Raw genomic sequence first — 19771 nt, 5'->3', positions numbered from 1 at the left:
CGTTCAAAGAGAGAAAGCTTTTTTGCCTTTGCCATCAAGAGATCATGACAGTGACAGAAGATGACATTGAATCCAAAACTTTTGATCAGCTGATTAACAGCCTATTTCACTTCTAATTTCACTTTTTGTTTTGTCTCACTCCCGTTTTTTTATTTTTGCATTTTTAAGCTCTACGTAGAACCTCCTTAAGATCCAAAATGTAAATTCTGGTCTTAAAATTGTAGTCAGGAATGTACATGTGTTTTAACCAGGAAAAAAGGCACTTTTAGGTTGTTTTTTTTGCCACGTGTTTGATTTCTTACTGTCCGAAACAGTACACATCTGTAGTGGTCTTGTTTGAAACATTTGGACAAAAATCCATCTGAAATTGCTAACAAAGAAAGAACAGTTCCAATAAACTTGCAATTAAAAGTTAACCTTACAAAATCAACAGGCAATCAAATAGCTGTTGCTCCCACCTATATTTTCTCAAATCTCAAGTACCCCTTGAGTGTCTTCAAGTACCCCAAAGGGTACTTTGTACCCCCATTTGAGTACCCACAGTTTCTTCTTCCACTTCCTCTCATTGTTTCCTGTTGTTGTATCACTTGCCAATAGATTAGATACATAAAAGCGTCGTGTTTTTAGGTTTATCCTTAATAAATTGACAAGTTAAACTTTAAATTATGGGAGAGTAGCGTCGGTGTTCATATTTCACAGGGTTGTGATTCATTTATATGACGACAGCCTGAGTGTAGTTTAATTTATGAGGTCATTTCAAAAGTTTTTGGTCTCGTTACTGAGGTGACAATGATTTACTGCTACCTGCAGATTATTGTATTAACAAAAAAATGCTCTAAAAAATTAAAAGTGACCTTCAGTGTGACGCAAGGACGGAATACCACTGCTGCGATAACAGCGACACCCGCTGGCCTTTGTGTGTAATTCCTTACAAGGCAAAAAACAAACAATCTTGCAGCGGTTGCAGTATTTCAAAAGTTTATTTCTTGTCACAATATTGTGATAATAAAAAAATTCTGTACAATGACATATTACATTCAAATTCTTTCATACGTTTTTATCAACTTGATTCTTAGTGTACCAGCCAAATAGGACTGGGGCAGATTTAAATAGAAGCATGCTTAAAGATCTTTTTCTTTTTTTTACATGTCTGCTTAATTATAGCATTTATAAAAATATAAAATCTCTGTATGTACAAAACTTGCATATAATACACGTCCAACAAAGAAGAAAAGTGATTGAATTGGTTATACATTAAACAAAGATGCACAAACATGAAGGTATATGCCCACATATATTTTTACATCACTCTCATTGTCAGCGGATCATAAATTAAATATTTTGGAATATAGTATAATTACGTGAGAGCACATGTGCAGAGTCTGTTTCAGTTGTCGTCGTTGCAGTGTGTCGGGGTGGGTGTGTACACGGGGATAGTGACATCACTGCACACCTCCTGGACCCTGATAGGCCGAGTGGGGGTGACCATGACATAGTCGTACTCCCTGTGCAGCACTTTTTCATACACGCTCTGCAGCCCCACTGTTTTGGGTATGTGTGCTTGGTAGTAGTTGTCCCTGCGGTGTGGGTCTCTGGGCAGGGAGGCTGTCTTGGACTGACTGCTGAAGGAGGAGACGGTCGGTGCTGGTGATGGCGCCGCATTGGCTCTCACCGCCGAGGGGCTCCAACAGCGATCCGAGTGGCCCAGGACTTTACACTCACTGGTGCAAGCCCACAACGCTGTAAAGAAGAGAAGCATTAGACTCTGACGAAACTTGTGTTAAAGCATCACGTTGACCTTTTCTTACCATTTTGGGCCCCTATCGGGGGAACAGCTCCATCTTTCTTCAAGCCGGCAGTGTCTCCGCTCACATCACTGTCACTGTCATTGAAGTCGCTGTCCCCCTTGCCGCTGTCCTTCCCACTGAAGGCGGGGTCTCTGGCAGAGATGGTGGTGTAAGAGTTGCCCTTCCAGATGGTGATTGGCCTCACAGCCTCCTTCCCGTTGCCATAGCCAGGCAGAGTTGAGTATCCCTGCAGAGGAGAAAAGAGAGTTAAGCATCCGCAGGATGAAAATGATATCAATCGCACCTGATGTCCCGAAAGGTGCACTCACCTCATGTTTATTCCTCGGTTTGCTGTTTGTGTCAGAGTCATAAACGCATGGCACCTCGCTGCCGTCCTCTGAGGCCGAGCACATGTCGCTACCCCCGACGTGGGCTGAGTTGAAGCCCCCGGCCTGGCTGCTGTAGGAGTGTCCCTCAAAGCCAGCCTCTCCTGTGGCTGCGTGCAGGGGAAGGAGCGGGTTGCCAGCCACGTGGTTCCTGCCTCGCTCCAGCGTGCCTTTCTCTCCGTACGAGTCGCTGTCCTCTCCGCTCTTGTCCCCTCTGTGGCGGTTGCAGGTGGTGGCGATGAGGATGATGGCAAGCAGCAGGAGGGTGCAACTCCCCGCCAGGACGACGATAATCACCACCGACAGGTCCCACTGCGCGGTCACCTCTCCCCCGCTGCCTGCCTGGTATACGGTGCGGTCGCTCGGTGGGGCGCCGGCGATGATGAGAAAGTGCAGAGTAGCTGTGGAGGTGAGCGCCGGCCTGCCGTTGTCGCTCACCGTCACGGTGACGCTCAGGGTGTCGTCCACATCATGGCTGAGCACCTGGTTCAGGTAGATCTCCCCTGTGACTTTGTTGACAGAGAACACGGAGGGTTCACCGGTGGCCAGCCCGAAGGAAAGCTCCGAGTTGATGCCCTCATCTGCATCCCTGGCCTCCACCCGCGTGATGATGTAACCGGTCGGAGCATCCCGGGGGAGGAGGACCTCAGCTGAGCCGTTGTTGAGCGCCGGGTGAGTGATTGCGGGTGTGTTGTCATTCTGGTCCACAATTCTCACAAAGACACTGGCGGTGCCAGACAGAGGCGGGGAGCCACCATCACTGGCTGAGATACGGAGCTCCAGTTGTTTCATGACCTCATAGTTGAAGCTCCGCAGCGCGTAAAGAGACCCACTGGCGGGGTCCAGGGACACGAAAGTGGAAACGGGCGAGCCCATGAAGTAGCTGTCTGCTAGTTTGTACGTGACCTTTCCGTTTGGCCCCATGTCCATGTCCCGTGCCACCACGGTGGTGATGTAGGCGCCTGGTGCGTTGTTCTCCACCACGGCGACCTCATACACTGGCTTACTGAACACCGGAGCGTTGTCGTTCTCGTCCGTCAGGCGGATGGTGTACTGGGTGATGGTCCTGAAAGGAGGGGAGCCCAGGTCTTCAGCCACAACTGTGAGGTTATATTCAGGGATTTTCTCACGGTCTAGCGGGCTGGTGCTCACGATCATGAAGCTGTCCTCGTAGGCCTGCTGTAATCTGAAGTGATCATGTCCGTAAAGGGTGCAGTGCACTTGTCCATTGGCACCTGAGTCTCTGTCTGAGGTGCTGACCAGAGCCACAAAACTCTCCTTAGTCGCCGCCTCAGTGATGTATGCTATCCCCGCAGTGATTGACGTCATGGGCGTGATGGAGATCTCCGGTGCGTTGTCGTTAACGTCTTGCACCTGCACGACAATTTTGCATATGGCTGGACTGGGGTTCGGACCCAAGTCGGTGGCCTGGACGTCAAACTCGTATGTGTTCTTACTTTCAAAGTCAATGGGCCTCTCCAAGGTGAGCCGCCCGCTTTTTCTGTCCACTTTGAAGAGTTGGCGGATCTCTAAGGGCACCTGGTTCCCAAAGCCGTACACCACCTCACCGTTCAGCCCTTCGTCTGGGTCCTCCGCATTCAGGTCGAGCAGCAAGGAGCCCACTGGAGCATCCTCTGGCAGGTCCACGGAGAAGCTGTTCCTGTCAAAAACAGGACTGTTGTCGTTGTAATCTTTCACCTTGATGTTGATGCGGGTTGTTCCGGAGCGGGACGGGTTCCCGCCATCCATGGCGACCAGCTCCAGTGCGTAAGAAGCCTGAGTCTCCCGATCCAGCTCCTTCATGAGCACCAACTCCGCATATTTAACCCCGTCAGCCCTGCTGAGCACATCAATTGAAAAGTGGCTGTTGACTGAGATCTGATAGCTTTGGATGTAGTTCACTCCAACATCCTCATCCACGGCGAAATCTAGAGGGATCCGCGTCCCCACGGCGGTGTTCTCTGAGATCTCCATGCTGGACTCTTTGCGGGGAAACTCCGGGGAGTTGTCGTTGATGTCCTTGACTTCCACCTCGACGTGGATGAGTTTGAACTGCTCCTTGGAGAAACTGACCACATCAAAAGCGATGAGACACTGCAGGGTGTGTTTGCAGATTCGCTCCCTGTCTATCCTCTCCCCGATGCTCAGCTGCCCGTCGCTCTCCCTCAGACGAATGAAAGAGGAGTTGAATTGTTTCATCATCCTGAAATTGGACCGGGAGCCCGTCGAGGAATAAGCGGAGGTGGAGGAGACGTCCTTGGCTAAGTTACCAATCACTGTGCCCGGGGCGTCTTCCTCGAACGTCTGATACTTCACAGTCTTTGCATTTGTGACGGCCGCCAGGCTTGTCAGAGAGACCAACAACAGCCACCTTGTTCCCCCCATTTTCAAGCCTGAATTCAGCAAAGTATCAGCCCAACTCTTTGATTTTTGACTTGTACAAAAAAAAGTCGTGCAAAAACAGCTTCACACTTAAAATGAGAGTAAAAAATGTTCCATAAGTCTGTCAGCGCGCACTGGATGCGCTCTGCTCTCTTCCCAGTGAAGGTGTGCAGCTCACAGCAAAGAGAGCTGCAGCGTCTGCAAGAGGGTTTATACGGGGAGGCATGCAAATGAGCCTCACTGTGGCCAATCCGGGCTCCCATAGGGAAGTTGGAGAGGGAGGGAGGAAGGGGGGTAACTTCTGAAAGACCTCCAAACCCTATATAGAGATTCCTCGACTGTCAAGAAGCTTGGCATCCAATATGTGGGCTAAATGCACGGCGTGATTTAGCAGCGCTATAGTTTCCCTTGCTTGTTTATGCGCCACCGGCTGTTAAATGAGTGCAGGGAGGCGCGGTGTCCCCGAGCTCGAGGACGGAACGTTAGAATAGGGAGGGTGCTCTGCACACCATATAGATTTATCTTTTTCCATTGTTGCGTTATCGTGGCGATAACTTAACGCATGCCAGAAACGTCATTTGCATATTTGCTTATTGCGCTAAATCACGCGTGAAAGTAAAGTGGTCTAACTGCTGGTAATATCGTTTTATTGCTCGTTTTATTCTCATTAATAAATTCCATAAATTCCCTCTGCCGTCTATTATTCATCCCCCTTGAGTGTTGTAATCCAGTAATTGTTTGCCTATCTGCTCCTATCAAGAACATCCACTTAAACGTTGCGCTTATTCTCATTTCAGATGAGCTCACGAGATGTCTTGCGCGCCAGTGAGGGGATTTTTTTTAATTAAAGCCGCCGTAAAATGCGAAACGGGGCGATACTGCATGTCGATCCGATAGCAAGTAAGTGCAGGGCCATTATTGCCGATACCGATGCCTTTCACGTGAGGTTTTTCAAGATCCTTTGAGATGTTGCCTTTAATTACATTACATAAGCACAACGATGTGAGGCAATGTCACAATTTCAACAAAATAATACCATCATTCCCTTTTATTACATACAGTACAAAAGACTTTAGATTTTTACTTTTATCCTTTTTTATCCTTTTTTTTAAACATTTTCCACACTGCACAAGCTACGTGTCAGTGTCAGTTTTAAACTCCTATTTGCTTATTGACACTTTTATTGACACCTTCCTTTTTTTTCTTTAAGTGAGCAAAATGAAAGCAACAAAATATCAAGTATCAACGTGTAAAGGATACTGGTGTGAATTAAATATCAGTAATAGATATGGCGAAGAACTAGGACGAATGTAACTTATTAAGCATGTCCGAACAAATAAACCACAACAACAAAAATCGAATCTATCACATTTTTGCCCCAACCCTCCTGTGTTGTAATTATTCCCTGACAATATAGAAATGTCACAATATCAACAATATGGACATGACAAAAGCAGATATTTGTGACAATAAACATAGACTAGAGTAGAAAATGTCAATCTAATCACGCTAGTATCAATCGGATACCCACACTACGCTTAGTATCGGCACTATCGATATTTGCATCAATCCACCCTCCCCCACGAACACTTAGAGCGAGCAGGTGACGACACGCACATGCACGCACACGAGCACAGTCTTTCACGAGGGCGTTACAAATGGGATTTGTCTGCGGGTTTCAATAGTGAGATGATATCAAAGGCATATGAAGCCCTCGTTAGTATCGGGGGGGATAATGGCATGGCAGGGTCTCCTTTTGCGGCCATCCACGCCGGCATTGTGGGCCCTGAGCCGGTCTGTGGGGACCCTCGCCCCCGCCGCTTCCACGCAGACCTCTGCCGAAGTGCAGCACAATGACGCAAAGCAGCATGCATCCTTTGTTGCGTCCTTTGTCCCTCCATCCTTCCATCCACACCCTCGTCCATAACTCCTTCATTACAGCGAGATGGGAGATGGATTGCTCTGGACGTGAGGGTCCCACCTATTAAAATATATTTAGAGAGCCATTGGGGCCCCGTCACGGCTCTTTAGGAGATTTTCTCATTCTCCTCATCCACACCCCCTTCTCATTTCCACCTCCTCCTTTTCTCTCCTTCCGCGCTCTTCACACGCACACAACCACGCTTTGCAGGAGCAACACTTGCCCTGCAGTAGAAGCTAATATCAGTTGGCATGTCCTATAAAGAAGCCATCTGCCACACAAAGTCAAACAGGAGACACCTGAATGGACACAAACGCGCAGCTTGCATGGTATTCTCTCAGCTCCTTGGAGCGCTTCACTGTGCAAACGTCTTTACGTTGCATTTGAACTTGTAGCGGCATAATGACCTATCGCTTTATTTGAATTACGAGCAGAAAAAACAGTAATAAATAACGCTGTAAAAGGCAAACTTGGTAACAAGTCACTGAAATTACGTGCGCTTCACCACCGGAGCGTGACAGAGCAGCCTGTCATTTAAAAGATACACACATTTAAGGAATAAATGAAAATGAAGGGGGTGAAATGTTGATAAGCACACAGGTGATGTTACAGTCAACACAGTTAACCCTTACATGCTACTCAGGTTTTGATATTTGACAGCAATTTAACAATTTACCCAAAATGTACTGTACTTTTGACTGTAACTAGTAGTGAGTGAAAGGTATACTGTAGTACACAGGTGTCAAACTCAAGGCCCGGGGGCCGGATTTGGCCCGCCATATCATTTTATGTGGCCCACGAAAGCCTTGAAATAATGCATGTCAAAAGGACATTTATTTTATTTTTTTAATTGTATTTATATTGTAATTTTGTTATTAATATTAATTTTGTCTACTTTTTTAAGCTTCATTTTTCATTATTTTACTTTTACAGTATTGTAAAATTATATTTATATTATTGCATTTTTATACGTACTGTATGCTGTAATTTAATGTTTGTTTTTACGTAATATAAATATATTCAAATAAGTAAAAATTGTAATATATACAAAATATTTTTACAATAATATAAAAACTCTACTATTTAAAACATATTTTTACCATCATTTAATCAACATTTGCCGTTGCATTTACAATAAATAATAAATTAAGAAAGTAAAAACAAAATTAATATTACTAACAAAAACAACTAAAATAAAAAACACAATCTTTCTTGCTAAATGTATTTGTTGTCAATATTGACAGAAAACCTTACATTTTTTGGTTGTCAAATCCAATTTTAAAATGACTATTTTTTTGTTACTTATTAATGAAAAATATATGTAATAATTAACGAATTTCTAAAATAGAATTATAAAAAGTGGCCCTCTGAGGATAACCATAACTGCGATGTGGGCCACGGTGAAAACGAGTTTGACGCCCCTGCTGTAGTACATTTACTTGAAACTAGTAGTAAATTAAAGAGGTAGTGAGAGAAGCTAGTAGTGTGTGAAGGGTACAGACGTTTGACTCTAGCTAGTAGATAGTTAAAGGTACTTTACATTTGACTGTAGCAAGTAGTGATTGATAGATACTTTTGACTGTGGATAGTAGGGGTGTTGTCGACGAAGGATTTTCATAGTCAAATCTGATTTGTTAGAGTTTGCCCATTGTCTACTGTTTTTTTGTTTGTTTGTTTGTTTGTTTTTACGAGCAGAGCTAGTGACGATCCCGACAAATAAGCAGATCTCATTTGGGAAATTTTCCACCTCAGATAAACAAATAAGCATGGTAGGTGTGCAACAACAGTACATTAACGTCATTAATCCGATCCAGAAGGTCCGACTTAAACCAAAGCGGACTCTAACCAAAGCAAACATTCCCATAGAAAATAATGTAAATCCAATTAATCCGTTCCAGATACCCAAAAATGTTAACACCAAACACATTTTATATACAATAATTATAGTTTTACATGCAGAAAATAATTACAAATGACAAATGAATATACAACTGAACATTTAACCATAATTTCAACAAAAAATAAACACATTATTTTGCTGCAACCACAATTTACAAAAATGTAAAAAACTCTATCAAACTAAATATCAACGTTCTAGAACTGATAAACATGTACCTTGCTGTTTAATATGGAAAAAAAACGCTGGCGGCAAGTGTGCCAGCGAGGACGTCTTATGTGTGGTGACGTGTGCTATGCTTGACTGTGCTACAGTAAGTTGGAATGCTTATGTTTTGTTGTTGGAAGCAGAAATGAGTGTTATGGACGTAAAATGAGACACAGAGGCACCTTCGATGCACTGCCAGGTTGATAGATTGTCACGCGGCACGCTGTGGATGCACGCGTGCACGCAGACGATATATTCACCGTCATATTTACATACTGTACCTCTGAAATGACAACCATCTTCCCTTTAAGCCGTAAAATTCTGAGGTCTTGCACTCTTGTCTCAGTTGGGTCCATCGCCTTTCTCTCTGATACAAACATCCCAAAATGGCCACAATGCAATGCGCGATCACGCGCAAGTATCATGAGATTTCGTCTTGTGTGCATGATCCAAGATGGTGGCGTGAACAAACCGGACGGTATTTTGGACACTAAACAAGCGGGTGAACGCAAGCCAAGGCAAAATTTTTGCAAAAATTTTGGTTGTTAACCAAAAAACGCGCCAACCGGGGGCGGACGTTAACCGAGGCACCACCGTATTTAGTGACACAGAAAGCAAGGTGAACGAAACCGAAACACAGCTGCTGTCGGCCCGTATCAGAAAAGGAACCACGTGGCTTGATAATCAACAACTTGTCACGACTCTCAGTTGGCAGCCTCATTTCTTGCCTTAAAATTGACGGTTGGGATATAACAGGAAGTTGGCGTAACGGCCTTAACTGTTTGAAATGATACGCTGTTGGTTGTTGTCACGTGATGTGTACAGAGCTGCTGACAAACTACTTGATTACGTGATTGGTTGGATGATGCATTTTTGAAAACGGCTTTCGGAGTAGGAAAATCTGAAAAAGCCGGCTTGTCGTTTTCGTATAGACGGCCAAACCGCTGTTTTTCAGAAACGATGACGTCACCGTCCGCCACCCCGTCGCCCTCACATGACCTGAAGTCCAAAGTGAGCTTTAACGACATCATATCTCACTCACCCCCCACCCTCACTCACATGACTCACCCTGGTCGACATTTTCCTGATATTTTGTTGTCTTTTTTCCTGAAAATGACTCATAGAAGTCATTCCCCTTCATCGTAAGTCTGTGATGAGCCTTGGAAAGCAGAAGACGACGGACTTATGCGCATGCCTTCTTTCTTCTTCTATAGTTTGGTGTGTCACGCGGTTCCGTCTGCGTGTCCCACGTAGGTGTGCCTGGTATGTTACGTCGTTTTCACCCGCTGAGAACCGTTCCCGTATGGATGCAACTATTGACTAATCTGGCACAGTGTGGACACAAATTCTTTTCAACCGGCCCCAAAAAAATCTCTGGAACGTTCCCATGTGGACAGGGCCTAAGTCCGTCGATGTTGACGGTCTTCCTAGCTTCCAAAGCTAGCGCTCGCCTCAGCTCCTCTGGATTGCGCCACTGAAGCGGGTGATTTTATTCAAGTGTAGTTCTTCGGTAAACACACGCGTCATTGTCAATCCTTTATTAACACAAATGAGGCTGTTTTTGAATCAAAATAGGCTATTTATAACAAAAACAAAGACATTCTTTGTCAAAATGTATCACCAGCATCAGCCATTGGCCGCCACCTGTAGTTAGAATGGTAAAACCTTATTTTTATATGATTAGACGGCAAGATTGATAGTCGAATCAGACTCTTCCGACACCCCTAGTGGTTAGCAGTGAGCAAAGCTAATAGTGAGTAGAAGGTACAGTACATTTGACTGCAGCTAGTAGCAAGTGAAAGCTGACAAATGTCATGCATTGATGTATTTATTTGTTCGTCTTGATCGTTATTTGTATGCATTGTGCACAAGACTCCCGGAAGCCCGCGCATTCCACTTCTCACACTCGGTGCCAAGGAGCAATCAGATGCAAATTAGCACCATGTTGCATGGAGGATTATACCGTGTGCATGTGCGTCAGGCATCCCCCCTTTCTCCCTTCAAAAAAAAAAAAAAAAAGCAAAGCTGTCATTTGAAGGACACCCAGCTTGGGCAGAAAAAGCAGTCACGTGATCATCGTGTCGCTCTGGCCCGTCTGCACGCGAGTTGTACAATAGCGGACTTAGAAAGCGTCTGCAAATCCCCTCCATTCTTCACGGCACGTATTAGCATTTTTCTTTAACATAAATAAATACATCTTTGGATGTCCCTCTTTCTCCCCCATCCCTCTCCATTCTTCACCATTGTGCTGCCATTTGCTCGAGTGATCGGAGGGTATTTGGGCTGGGAGGCTGCTCGGACGACCCCTGCCTCTTGTTGGGGCTTATCTCTTTCAGATGGAAATGGACGATTTGGGCTCTTTTGTCCTCCGCATAAGCAATGGAAGGGGAAAGAGTGAGAGGAGAGAGCAGGAGGATGGGGGGGGACATAATCGATCACAAGTCCCCATGAACCCCCCCCCCCCACTCAGCTAACCTTTGCTTAACTCACGTGCCATCACAAGCGGCTCAGTCCTAATTGGTTCCCAGCACTAATTATCCAATTATCACCTCTCCACCAGAGTACCCCTCTTCATGGCCTGTGTGTGCGTGCGTGTGTGTGTGTGTGTGTGTGTGTGTGTGTGTGTGTGTAATGGCTTCATCCTCTAGTAAAATGATTAGTCGTGAATGCAGCACTTATGTCACTGACCTGTAAAGAAAGAAGTCTTTAAGTGAGGATCACACTTCACTTAGTAGGACAGGAGTGCCTGCATTGTTCTTCAACTCTTAAGGAAATTGGAAACATGATAAAGTGGTGTGCGGATCAATCGTGTGCGTGTGTGTGTGTGTGTGTGTGTGAGTGTGTTTGGTCGCTACAATTAAGGCTGAAAGGTTAAGAATGTGACGTCATTACACTTGGCGGTGAAAAAGCCGCCTTAAACGTTATCTTGCGCTTTTTCTCCTCGTCCATTGCACAGATCGATACAGTGGTGGGAAAAAGTGTTTGGCCCCCTCCTGATTTCTTATTGTTTTTGCATGTTTGCCGCACTTAAATGTTTCAGACCATCAAACACATTTCAGTATCAGTCAATGACAACACAGCTGAACACAAAATGCTGTAAAATGTGTAAAAACTGTAGATCTATCAGTGTGGAAAAGGTTATAAAGTCATTTCTAAAGCTTTGGGACTCCAGCAAACCACAGTGAGAGCCATTATCCACAAATGGTGAAAACATGGAACAGTGGTGAACCTTGAACCGGCCAACCAAAATGACCCCAAGAGGTCAGCGACAACTCATCCAAGAGGTCACAAAAGACCCCACAACAACATCCAGAGAACTGCAGGCCTCACTTGCCTCAGTTAAGGTCAGAGTTCATGACTCCACCATAAGAAAGACGCTGGGAAAAAACAAAATGAAAATCACTGCTGAACGAAAAGAACATTAAGGCTCCGGTTTTCTCACTATGTTGACTAAATTCTGAAGCGTGATTCAGCACATAAATCTGTTGATAATGTGAGCTCTGTGCAGCAGCATGAGTCGGCATGGAAAGAACGTTAAGGCTCGTCTCTAATTTTGCCAGAAAACATCTTGATAACCTTTGGGAATATCCTCTGTGGTCTGACAGGACAAAAGTTCTTGGAAACCTTTTTGGAAGGTGTGTGTCCCATTACATCTGGAGTAAAAGTAACGCCGCATTTCAGAGAAAGAACATCATACCAACAGTAAAATAAGGTGGTGGTAGTGTGATGGTCTGGGGCTGTTTTGCTGCTTCAGTTTTGCTGTAAGAGACTCATTGCAAGTTATCACAAATGCTTGATTGCAGTTGTTAATTGATTGATTGCAGTTGCACGATAAATAAAAAATGAACTCAATAACTTTGCTGGCCTGAATATATTGCCATGTGCATGCGTGTCTGTTTTCTTCGTTTCTCGCATTCAAACTGGCAGGAAGAGGATTCACTCTGTGCATTGCGTTCAGCACCTTGGCGCGTTTGTTCCATAGAAGCGGGGCTGGTAGCAGTGGCGGGGCCACGGGGTGGGCCAGAGGCCACCCGTGGCCACCCTTGGTCACTCTTCCGTCACCCCAGTGACCGCCCCCACAGCTGACGGACAATTTTGACAAACGCGGCTCTGTGGTGCAGAACATTAGTTCGGCCTAACCGTCGTTTCCGCTTGGATGCGTTTCACTGCAGCACACAACTTTCCGTGTGGAGGAGCTGTCAATAAAACCGCGTCTTGCATGAACTGCAGGTGGTATTTAAGTTTTCCGTGATTACTTTTGTTGGTTCCGGTCAAGTTTTCTCACTATGTTGACTTTGACTTAAACACTGAAGCGTGAGTCAGCACATGAACCTGTTAATAATGGAAGCTGTGTGTAGCAGCATGAGTGGGCATGTAAGCCAAGGAGTCTAGAGCTAAAACAGGAGTGCCGATCGCCATCCACTCTCGTATTATGCCCTGTGCGGGTTTGGCCGCCATAATGGAGAGCAGAATCCAGACACTGTGCATTGAAAACATGTCCTCGGCACACTGCCCAGCTATTAATTGCTCTAATAGACGGTCCAAAAGCAGTGGCAGAGCTACGAGGTGGCAAGTGGTGGCCGTGGTCACCCCTGGTCACTCTCCGACCGCCCCACTGGCCATCCAGACAACTCAGGTATCACCTTATTGCCACACCAATGAAAAATGTCTTGCTTCGCCACTGGCTGGTAGCATACACACAGAAGAGTGTAACGTAGTAGAAATTACATTACATTCAATATATCCTCGTTTTTTTGTATTTTTTCATTGTACTTTTCTTAAAAGTATTGTTAAAAGCTTCGTCTCGTCTCATTCTAGCATGCATTAGCAATATTTTGTGGTGAAAAAGCAAAAAACATTCAGAACGCGCGCCATTTTCTACACTAACCGGACTAACAGTGGCAATATTTTGGTGTAAATTTTGGACGTTAACCGAAAAACACACTAACCGAGGTTCCACTTGCTTTTTGGACACACTTGGTGTATAAAGTCTGGAATCATTTTGCAACACTTCATCAATCGGTGAAGCGCTTTGTGAGGCAGCAACAGGCAGCAAATTGAGTGCGGTGTGAACGGAGCAGCGGCACCAGGATTGGCACCGGAACGCCACCAGATTGCTAATGTCCAGTTACATGAAACATTTATTCTCCCCCTTTTCTATCCTTTCTATCCTTAGTTAACTCCTGCTCCTATCCATCACACTCCGGCCCATCTGTTGCTGATTGCTGCAACACTTTGAATAAATTCCTCCCGATAAACAAAACGGTTAACACCTCATGAATACAGCCTTTTTACGCCGCCACGCAGATTGTGGGGAAACTTTAGGGCAAGCGCAGTAACTCGTGCAAAGAAATCTGTCGGCGGACACTCCCTCTTTGCTTCCACTTCATTGCTGGTATTGTGCACGGGAGCGCGCAATCTGTGCGGCCGTCTCCGCCCGGCCCCAGCAGCTTTCTAATGACTTTCCAATGATGATTTAAAGGCTGGCACGGCCTCCGCCTCCCCAGCCCCCGGCTCCTAAAAACTCACCCTGTCTCCCATTCACTGCTTTTCAATGTCTCGTCCTTTTGTTCGGGGCTGTTTCCCCTCACTGCTATTCCGGGACGGGGGGGGGGGGGGACATGTCAGCAGGACATCCATAAAGATTCGCACATCAGGCCGGAAGAAAGGGTGCTCTTTTTTGGGGGGGTAGTCTGCTGAAATATTTAAGGACAAATCTTAAATTGTTCTGGTGAATGTGCGTGTGTGTGCGTGTGTGTGTGTGTGTGTGTGTGTGTGTGTGTGTGTGTGTGTGTGTGCACCTGATGGCTGCAGGGAGCCAGATTGTGTTGTGTGTTTGGATGAACAGATGGGGGGTGGGGGGGTCACTTAAGAGGAGCATGGAAGGGAGGGGTGGCAGACTTTTGGATATCGCTCATATGAAGTTATGTCTCCAGTTCTTTTGTCCTCCTCCTTGTGTGTGTGTTTAAAAATGCACGTCAGCCCTCTAATGGTGATAATCAGTCAACCATTCCAGGACATTATGGCCATAAGAGAAGTTTGGGGCTAATTTGTGTTTTGGCTGATGTGCGTCAGTCTGATGTTTTATTTGTGGCTCTATTCATTTCATGCTGGATTTATTATTCATTACAGCCTGTCTAAGCATTACACATACTATACTATTCTGGGTTTATCGCACTCATTGCATCCATTGCTTAGCGAGAGAAAGAAAGGATCGATCTTTCATTTGTGAGCAAAATAATGTAGCAATTCCCCCCAGTTAATGAGGTATTTGGGACTGTATTATTATTACATTATATTTTGTCAATTGAAGCAAAGGGGCAACATATTTTCTTCCTTGTGCAAAACACATGCAACGTCTTGACAGAATGAGAGCATTTTTTTGCAGCTACAAAAAAAATAAGTCAGCAAGTGACTTACCCATTGGGGGTCCCAAAACCCCCCAAAAAGTTAAGCCCTACTGAAATTCCTCGCATAGTGACGGGGAGTCGTTTATACAGTAGATGCCCGCTTTTCGCTGGGGTTACGTTCTGCGCCTACCGGCAAAAGGCAAAAATGAAGTAATCAAGTAATTGTTACGCCCATAAAAATGTTTATTTTTAACACATGCCTCGCTCCTCTCCCTCCAAACCCTCCTGCTAGCTTGACGTTGACGTCCGACATTTGCAAAAAAAAAAGTGACTGTTGGAATTATGATATTAGATTTAGCTTCCGAACTCTCCCCTTCTCTCGTCAATTGCCATTGTTTGCTAGCAAGCTAAATGGGCAGTGCAGGTTTAAGTCCTAAACAGTGACAAAGATGATGGATAGAACGGATGCATCGGGGTCACAGGCTGGCGTGTTGCGGGGCCGCCTCCACCTCACTCTGAAGGGACTTACAACTTTCTTTGGCTCCATTTTGGGTTATTTTGCAGCTGTGGTAAAAAAAAAAAGTATGTATCCATGTATTAGCAAGCTAACCGGCTGCTAACAAGGATAATACATCAAGGGCACAGTTGGGCTCACGCAGTGTATTAATAACACGACAAGACGCACACCATATTGTAAATGTACGCAAAATTGTGGAGTCAATTTCCGACGTTAACTGAAAAACACGCTAACCGAGGTTCCACTGTATAATAGGGGTGTCACGAGACACTCGGTTCACAAGACGATACACGAGATTTGGTTTACGAGAACAAGAAGAGACGAGATTTTAACTTTACTTTGAAAAAAAGTATCCAAAAGTCACCCTCTTCCTGCCTGTTTGGAAGCGGGAGACGAGGACACGCAAGCACATGGCAATATATTGAGGCCAGCAAAATGATCAAGTTCATTTTCACTGATTTATTTATTATCGTCCCGGGCCGAGTGAGTATGAGACCATTTTTTTCTGAATGAGAAATTTTGTCATGTTTTAATCTCGCAAGGTCTTGTAACGTGAGATCTTGTGACACCCCTAATGTATACGTTGAATTTTTGTGTCTCACGGCAACTATGGTGTGTTTGAGGACCACCATACAAGGTGCGAAATGGCAACGCTTGACGAAAATAACAGACCAGTGACGCATAAAGACATAAACATGTAAAAACTGTGGACTTTTTTTTTGCAACAGTTGTACATGTATGCTGTACATTTTACCTGTATTATCACGTATTTATAAATGATTACCCACTTAGGGTAAATGAGATGTGTTTTCCTCGGGGAAAGCGGCCTATTTTCGGAGGGAAAACATTTTAAAAATTAATATTTTGACCAAAAATGTGAATGGGAGGATCCACTGTATACTCATCTGCAAAGAAGGTGGCGACCAGAAAAGGTACAATGCTTCTATATTTTAGAAAGAAAGATTTGCACGTGTGTGAAAACTTTATTGTCATTGGAGTCAAGACATAGAACAAAATTACTGCAGCAGTTCTGTTAGCTTAGGGGTCGACAACCTTTAGCTTCCAAAGAGCCATTTTGCCGCCTTTTCCAGTTTAAAAAAAAAAGCCGCAAAGCATTACACAGGTAATAAACTAATCTTTTTTAAATGTTACCTTTAGAACAACAAAATTAAACATATAAAGCGCTACTCTGAAGTCATTTAAACACTGAACTCTTTAAGCCTTTTTAACCCGTATTTGTTTAAAATGAAAACAAAATGTAGCCGACTTTAACATAAAAGAGCTCATCGGAGTTCACATGTTTTACTTTGGAGAATAGATGCTCTGCTATTTTCATTACGAACGATTCTTTCGTGTATTCTCCATCTGTAAACGGCTTCCCCCTCCTTCCCATCTCGTGTGCAGCCCCGCGTTGCCAACGTGGCCATTTTCTGGCTAAATCTGCCGACTTTCCATAACCTCTCGGTGATTTATTTTCCCCAAAAGCGACTAGCGACAAATGTAGGGAGCGGTATTTGGAGACGTGAAAGTAAAAGCATGTATTGTCCTGCGGTTGCTGCCGAGAGGTCCGCCCCGCCTCACAGCAGTCACAAGCGCACTGTTATATAAGATAGTGCTATGCTCTCGTTTTATTTTACTGTGCAGTAACTTGCGTCAGACTCAACTCAAACATCCCTCACCATTTTTCTCTCCAACGAGACTCACTGCATACACTACCTTGCCTCCCCCACCCTCCCGCTCATCCAATCAGCAGTCGGAACTCAGTCTAGATGCATTCACGGACTTGCGGTGAGTCGGATATTTCGCATTTTTTTCCTACTTCCGTGTTTTTAAAAAAATCATTGCGCTCAGCAAAGGAGGCTGAAGAGCCCCACGTGGCTCCGGAGTTGTGGGTTGCCGACCCCTGTGTTAGCTAAATGTCATATGAAACATATCCATGTTATCGTCACCCATCAAGTGCAAGCAGTGGCGAGTTTGGCTCATGCCAACGTCAGTCAGCTGCTCCCACTGTATCCCACTTTATGAGCGCCATTGCTCCCTTACGAGGGTGAATGATGTCGGACTCCTCCTCATGCGAGCCAATAATGTGCCAGTGGGCCAGTAAAGGTTCTGTTTTAATGACACATCTGATTAGCATACACAAACTTTATTACAAGTGTCTTTATTGCTGAATGATTCTCGTCGCAAATAAATTCTTATTAGCGCTTTAGCGTTGAACGATAACCCACTAACCTACTTTAGAGAGTATGAGTCACATGAGACAATCGCAGCCAAGGTGGAAATACTTCCCAAAGTATTTGAGAAGAACTCCCACTCTCTCTTACTTTTTAAATCCGCCCTCTTATCTCCCTTCCCACTCCTCTCCCATCTTACCTTTTCCCCATATCTCTCTTTTTCTCGACTTTTTTGTCACTCTTTCCCAGTCCCCGCAGTGCTATTTAGAGCGTGGCACGCAGCCATATTAATGTGACTAAAGAGGCTTGTGCAGGTAACACAAGTCCAGCTGGCGGCTTCCTCCCTCACAGAGCAATAAAGCCACCGTTTATGGATTCACCCTCCATAAACAACACTTTATCATTCTCTTTGAACGTCACGGCACGCGCCTCGTATAATACAATTCCTAAATACGAGGGGGCACCTCCCCATAATGCACGCGGGCTCCTCGCACACATAAACAAGCTTGTACACCACACCGCGCGCTCTGTGCATCCTCGCTGCGTGTGCCAGCGGGACTTTGAAGGGGAGCGCATTGGATTCCCCCGGGAATAAACAACCACTGAAGACGAGTAACTAGGCTGCCTTCGACAAATATGCCCCACACCACAAAAACTGGGAAAAAAAACACATCATGATGCTCACTCTGGAGTTGATCAATATTTCATCAGCGCGGTTTTGTTGTTGATGCAGGCTACGGGAGGGCTAATGAGGTGACAATGTGCCCACCAAACCAAGACCTTTGCTGGGTGGCAGTCATGAAGAGATGTGGTACATCAGAGTCCTTAAATGCATCTTTGTACGAGACTTGTTATTGATTTTTGCATCATTGTCTCTGCAGGAAAGTTTCCCTCCCTGGGAAACCATCCACAGGATTTGGAGTGTGTCTGTGGGAATCATGAGAGATGGCCTGCTGGTTCACAATCTGTTCTACTTGAACCCAGGGGTGTTTGATGTTCTTAGGGTCGGGGATCTCCACCCCTTCCACACCAAACGTATCCAAGGAGGCCATTATGGACCTTGCTTTGATTCCTTTTCCTGACTTGAGTCCTTAAGAGTCACTCACTCGATCCACTCAAGTATGTGTCACAAAATCAAGTGAAAATCGAGTCAGTGAAACTTGAGCCTGTGTTGAATACCCATGAGCCAGTGAAACTCGAGTCTTTGTCAACCTGTGAGTCGCTACAACTCCAGACTTTGTCAAGAACCTGTGAGTCGGTGAAAGTTAAGTCTTCATCGAGTACCAGTGCGTCAGTGAAATTTGAGTCTTTGTCGAGCACCCGTGAGTCAACGAAACGCAAGTCTTCGTCAACCAGGTCAGTTAAACTCGAGTCTTGGTTGAGCACCCGTGGGTCAGTGAAACTTGAATCTTCATCACATACCCGTGGGTCAGTAAAACTCATGTTGTCAACAAGCACCCGTGAGTCACTGAAACACGAGTCTTTGTCAATCTGTAGGTCAATAAATCTCAAGTCTTCGCTGATCACCTGCGAGTTCGTGAAATTTCAGCCTTTGTTCAGCACCTGTGAAACTCAAGTCTTTGTCAACCAGTAGGTCAGTTAAACTCGAGTCTTCATTGAGTACCCGCGAGTCAGTGAAACTCAAGTCTTTGTCAACCAGTAGGTCAGTTAAACTTGAGTCTTCATTGAGTACCCGTGAGTCAGTGAAACTCAAGTCTTCGTCAACCAGTGGGTCAGTTAAACTCGAGTCTTCGTCAAGTTTCCATCAGTCAGTGAAGCTCAAGTTGTCGTCAAGCACCCGTGAGTCAGTGAAACTTGAGTCTTTGTCCATCTGTAGGTCAATAAAACTCGAGTCTTTGCTGATCACCCGTGAGTTTGTGAAATTTGGAGCCTTTGTTGAGCACCAATGAGTAAGTGAAACTCAAGTCTTTGTGAACCAGCAGGTCAGTTAAACTCGAGTCTTTGTTGAGCACCCAGTGAAACTCAAGCCTTCGTCAACCAGCAGGTCAGTTAAACTCGAGTCATCATTGAGTACCCATCAGTCAATAAAACTCAAGTTGTCGTCAAGCACCCGTGAGTCAGTGAAGCTCGAGTCTCCATCACATGCCCGTCAGTCAGTAAAACTCAAGTTGTCGTCAAGCACCCGTGAG

At 45.1% G+C, this 19771-nt stretch overlaps 1 protein-coding gene across 1 annotated transcript; it reads right to left on the bottom strand.

Annotated features, from left to right (window-relative positions):
• Positions 1–969: 969 nt before the first annotated feature.
• LOC129176790 (protocadherin-8-like) lies at positions 970–4739 on the bottom strand. The gene is made up of 3 exons (XM_054767195.1): positions 2117–4739; positions 1809–2034; positions 970–1740 (listed from the first exon to the last, which is right to left on the bottom strand). Exons 1-3 carry the CDS (start codon positions 4556–4558, stop codon positions 1388–1390), a joined length of 3021 nt encoding a protein of 1006 aa, XP_054623170.1. The 5' UTR covers positions 4559–4739; the 3' UTR covers positions 970–1387.
• Positions 4740–19771: the final 15032 nt, after the last annotated feature.

Source organism: Dunckerocampus dactyliophorus, chromosome 2, assembly GCF_027744805.1.
Source record: "Dunckerocampus dactyliophorus isolate RoL2022-P2 chromosome 2, RoL_Ddac_1.1, whole genome shotgun sequence".
In the NCBI taxonomy this organism is placed as follows: Eukaryota; Metazoa; Chordata; class Actinopteri; order Syngnathiformes; family Syngnathidae; genus Dunckerocampus; species Dunckerocampus dactyliophorus.
Note: the sequence above shows the minus strand (reverse complement) of the source record. Positions and strands in the feature narration are given on the sequence as shown.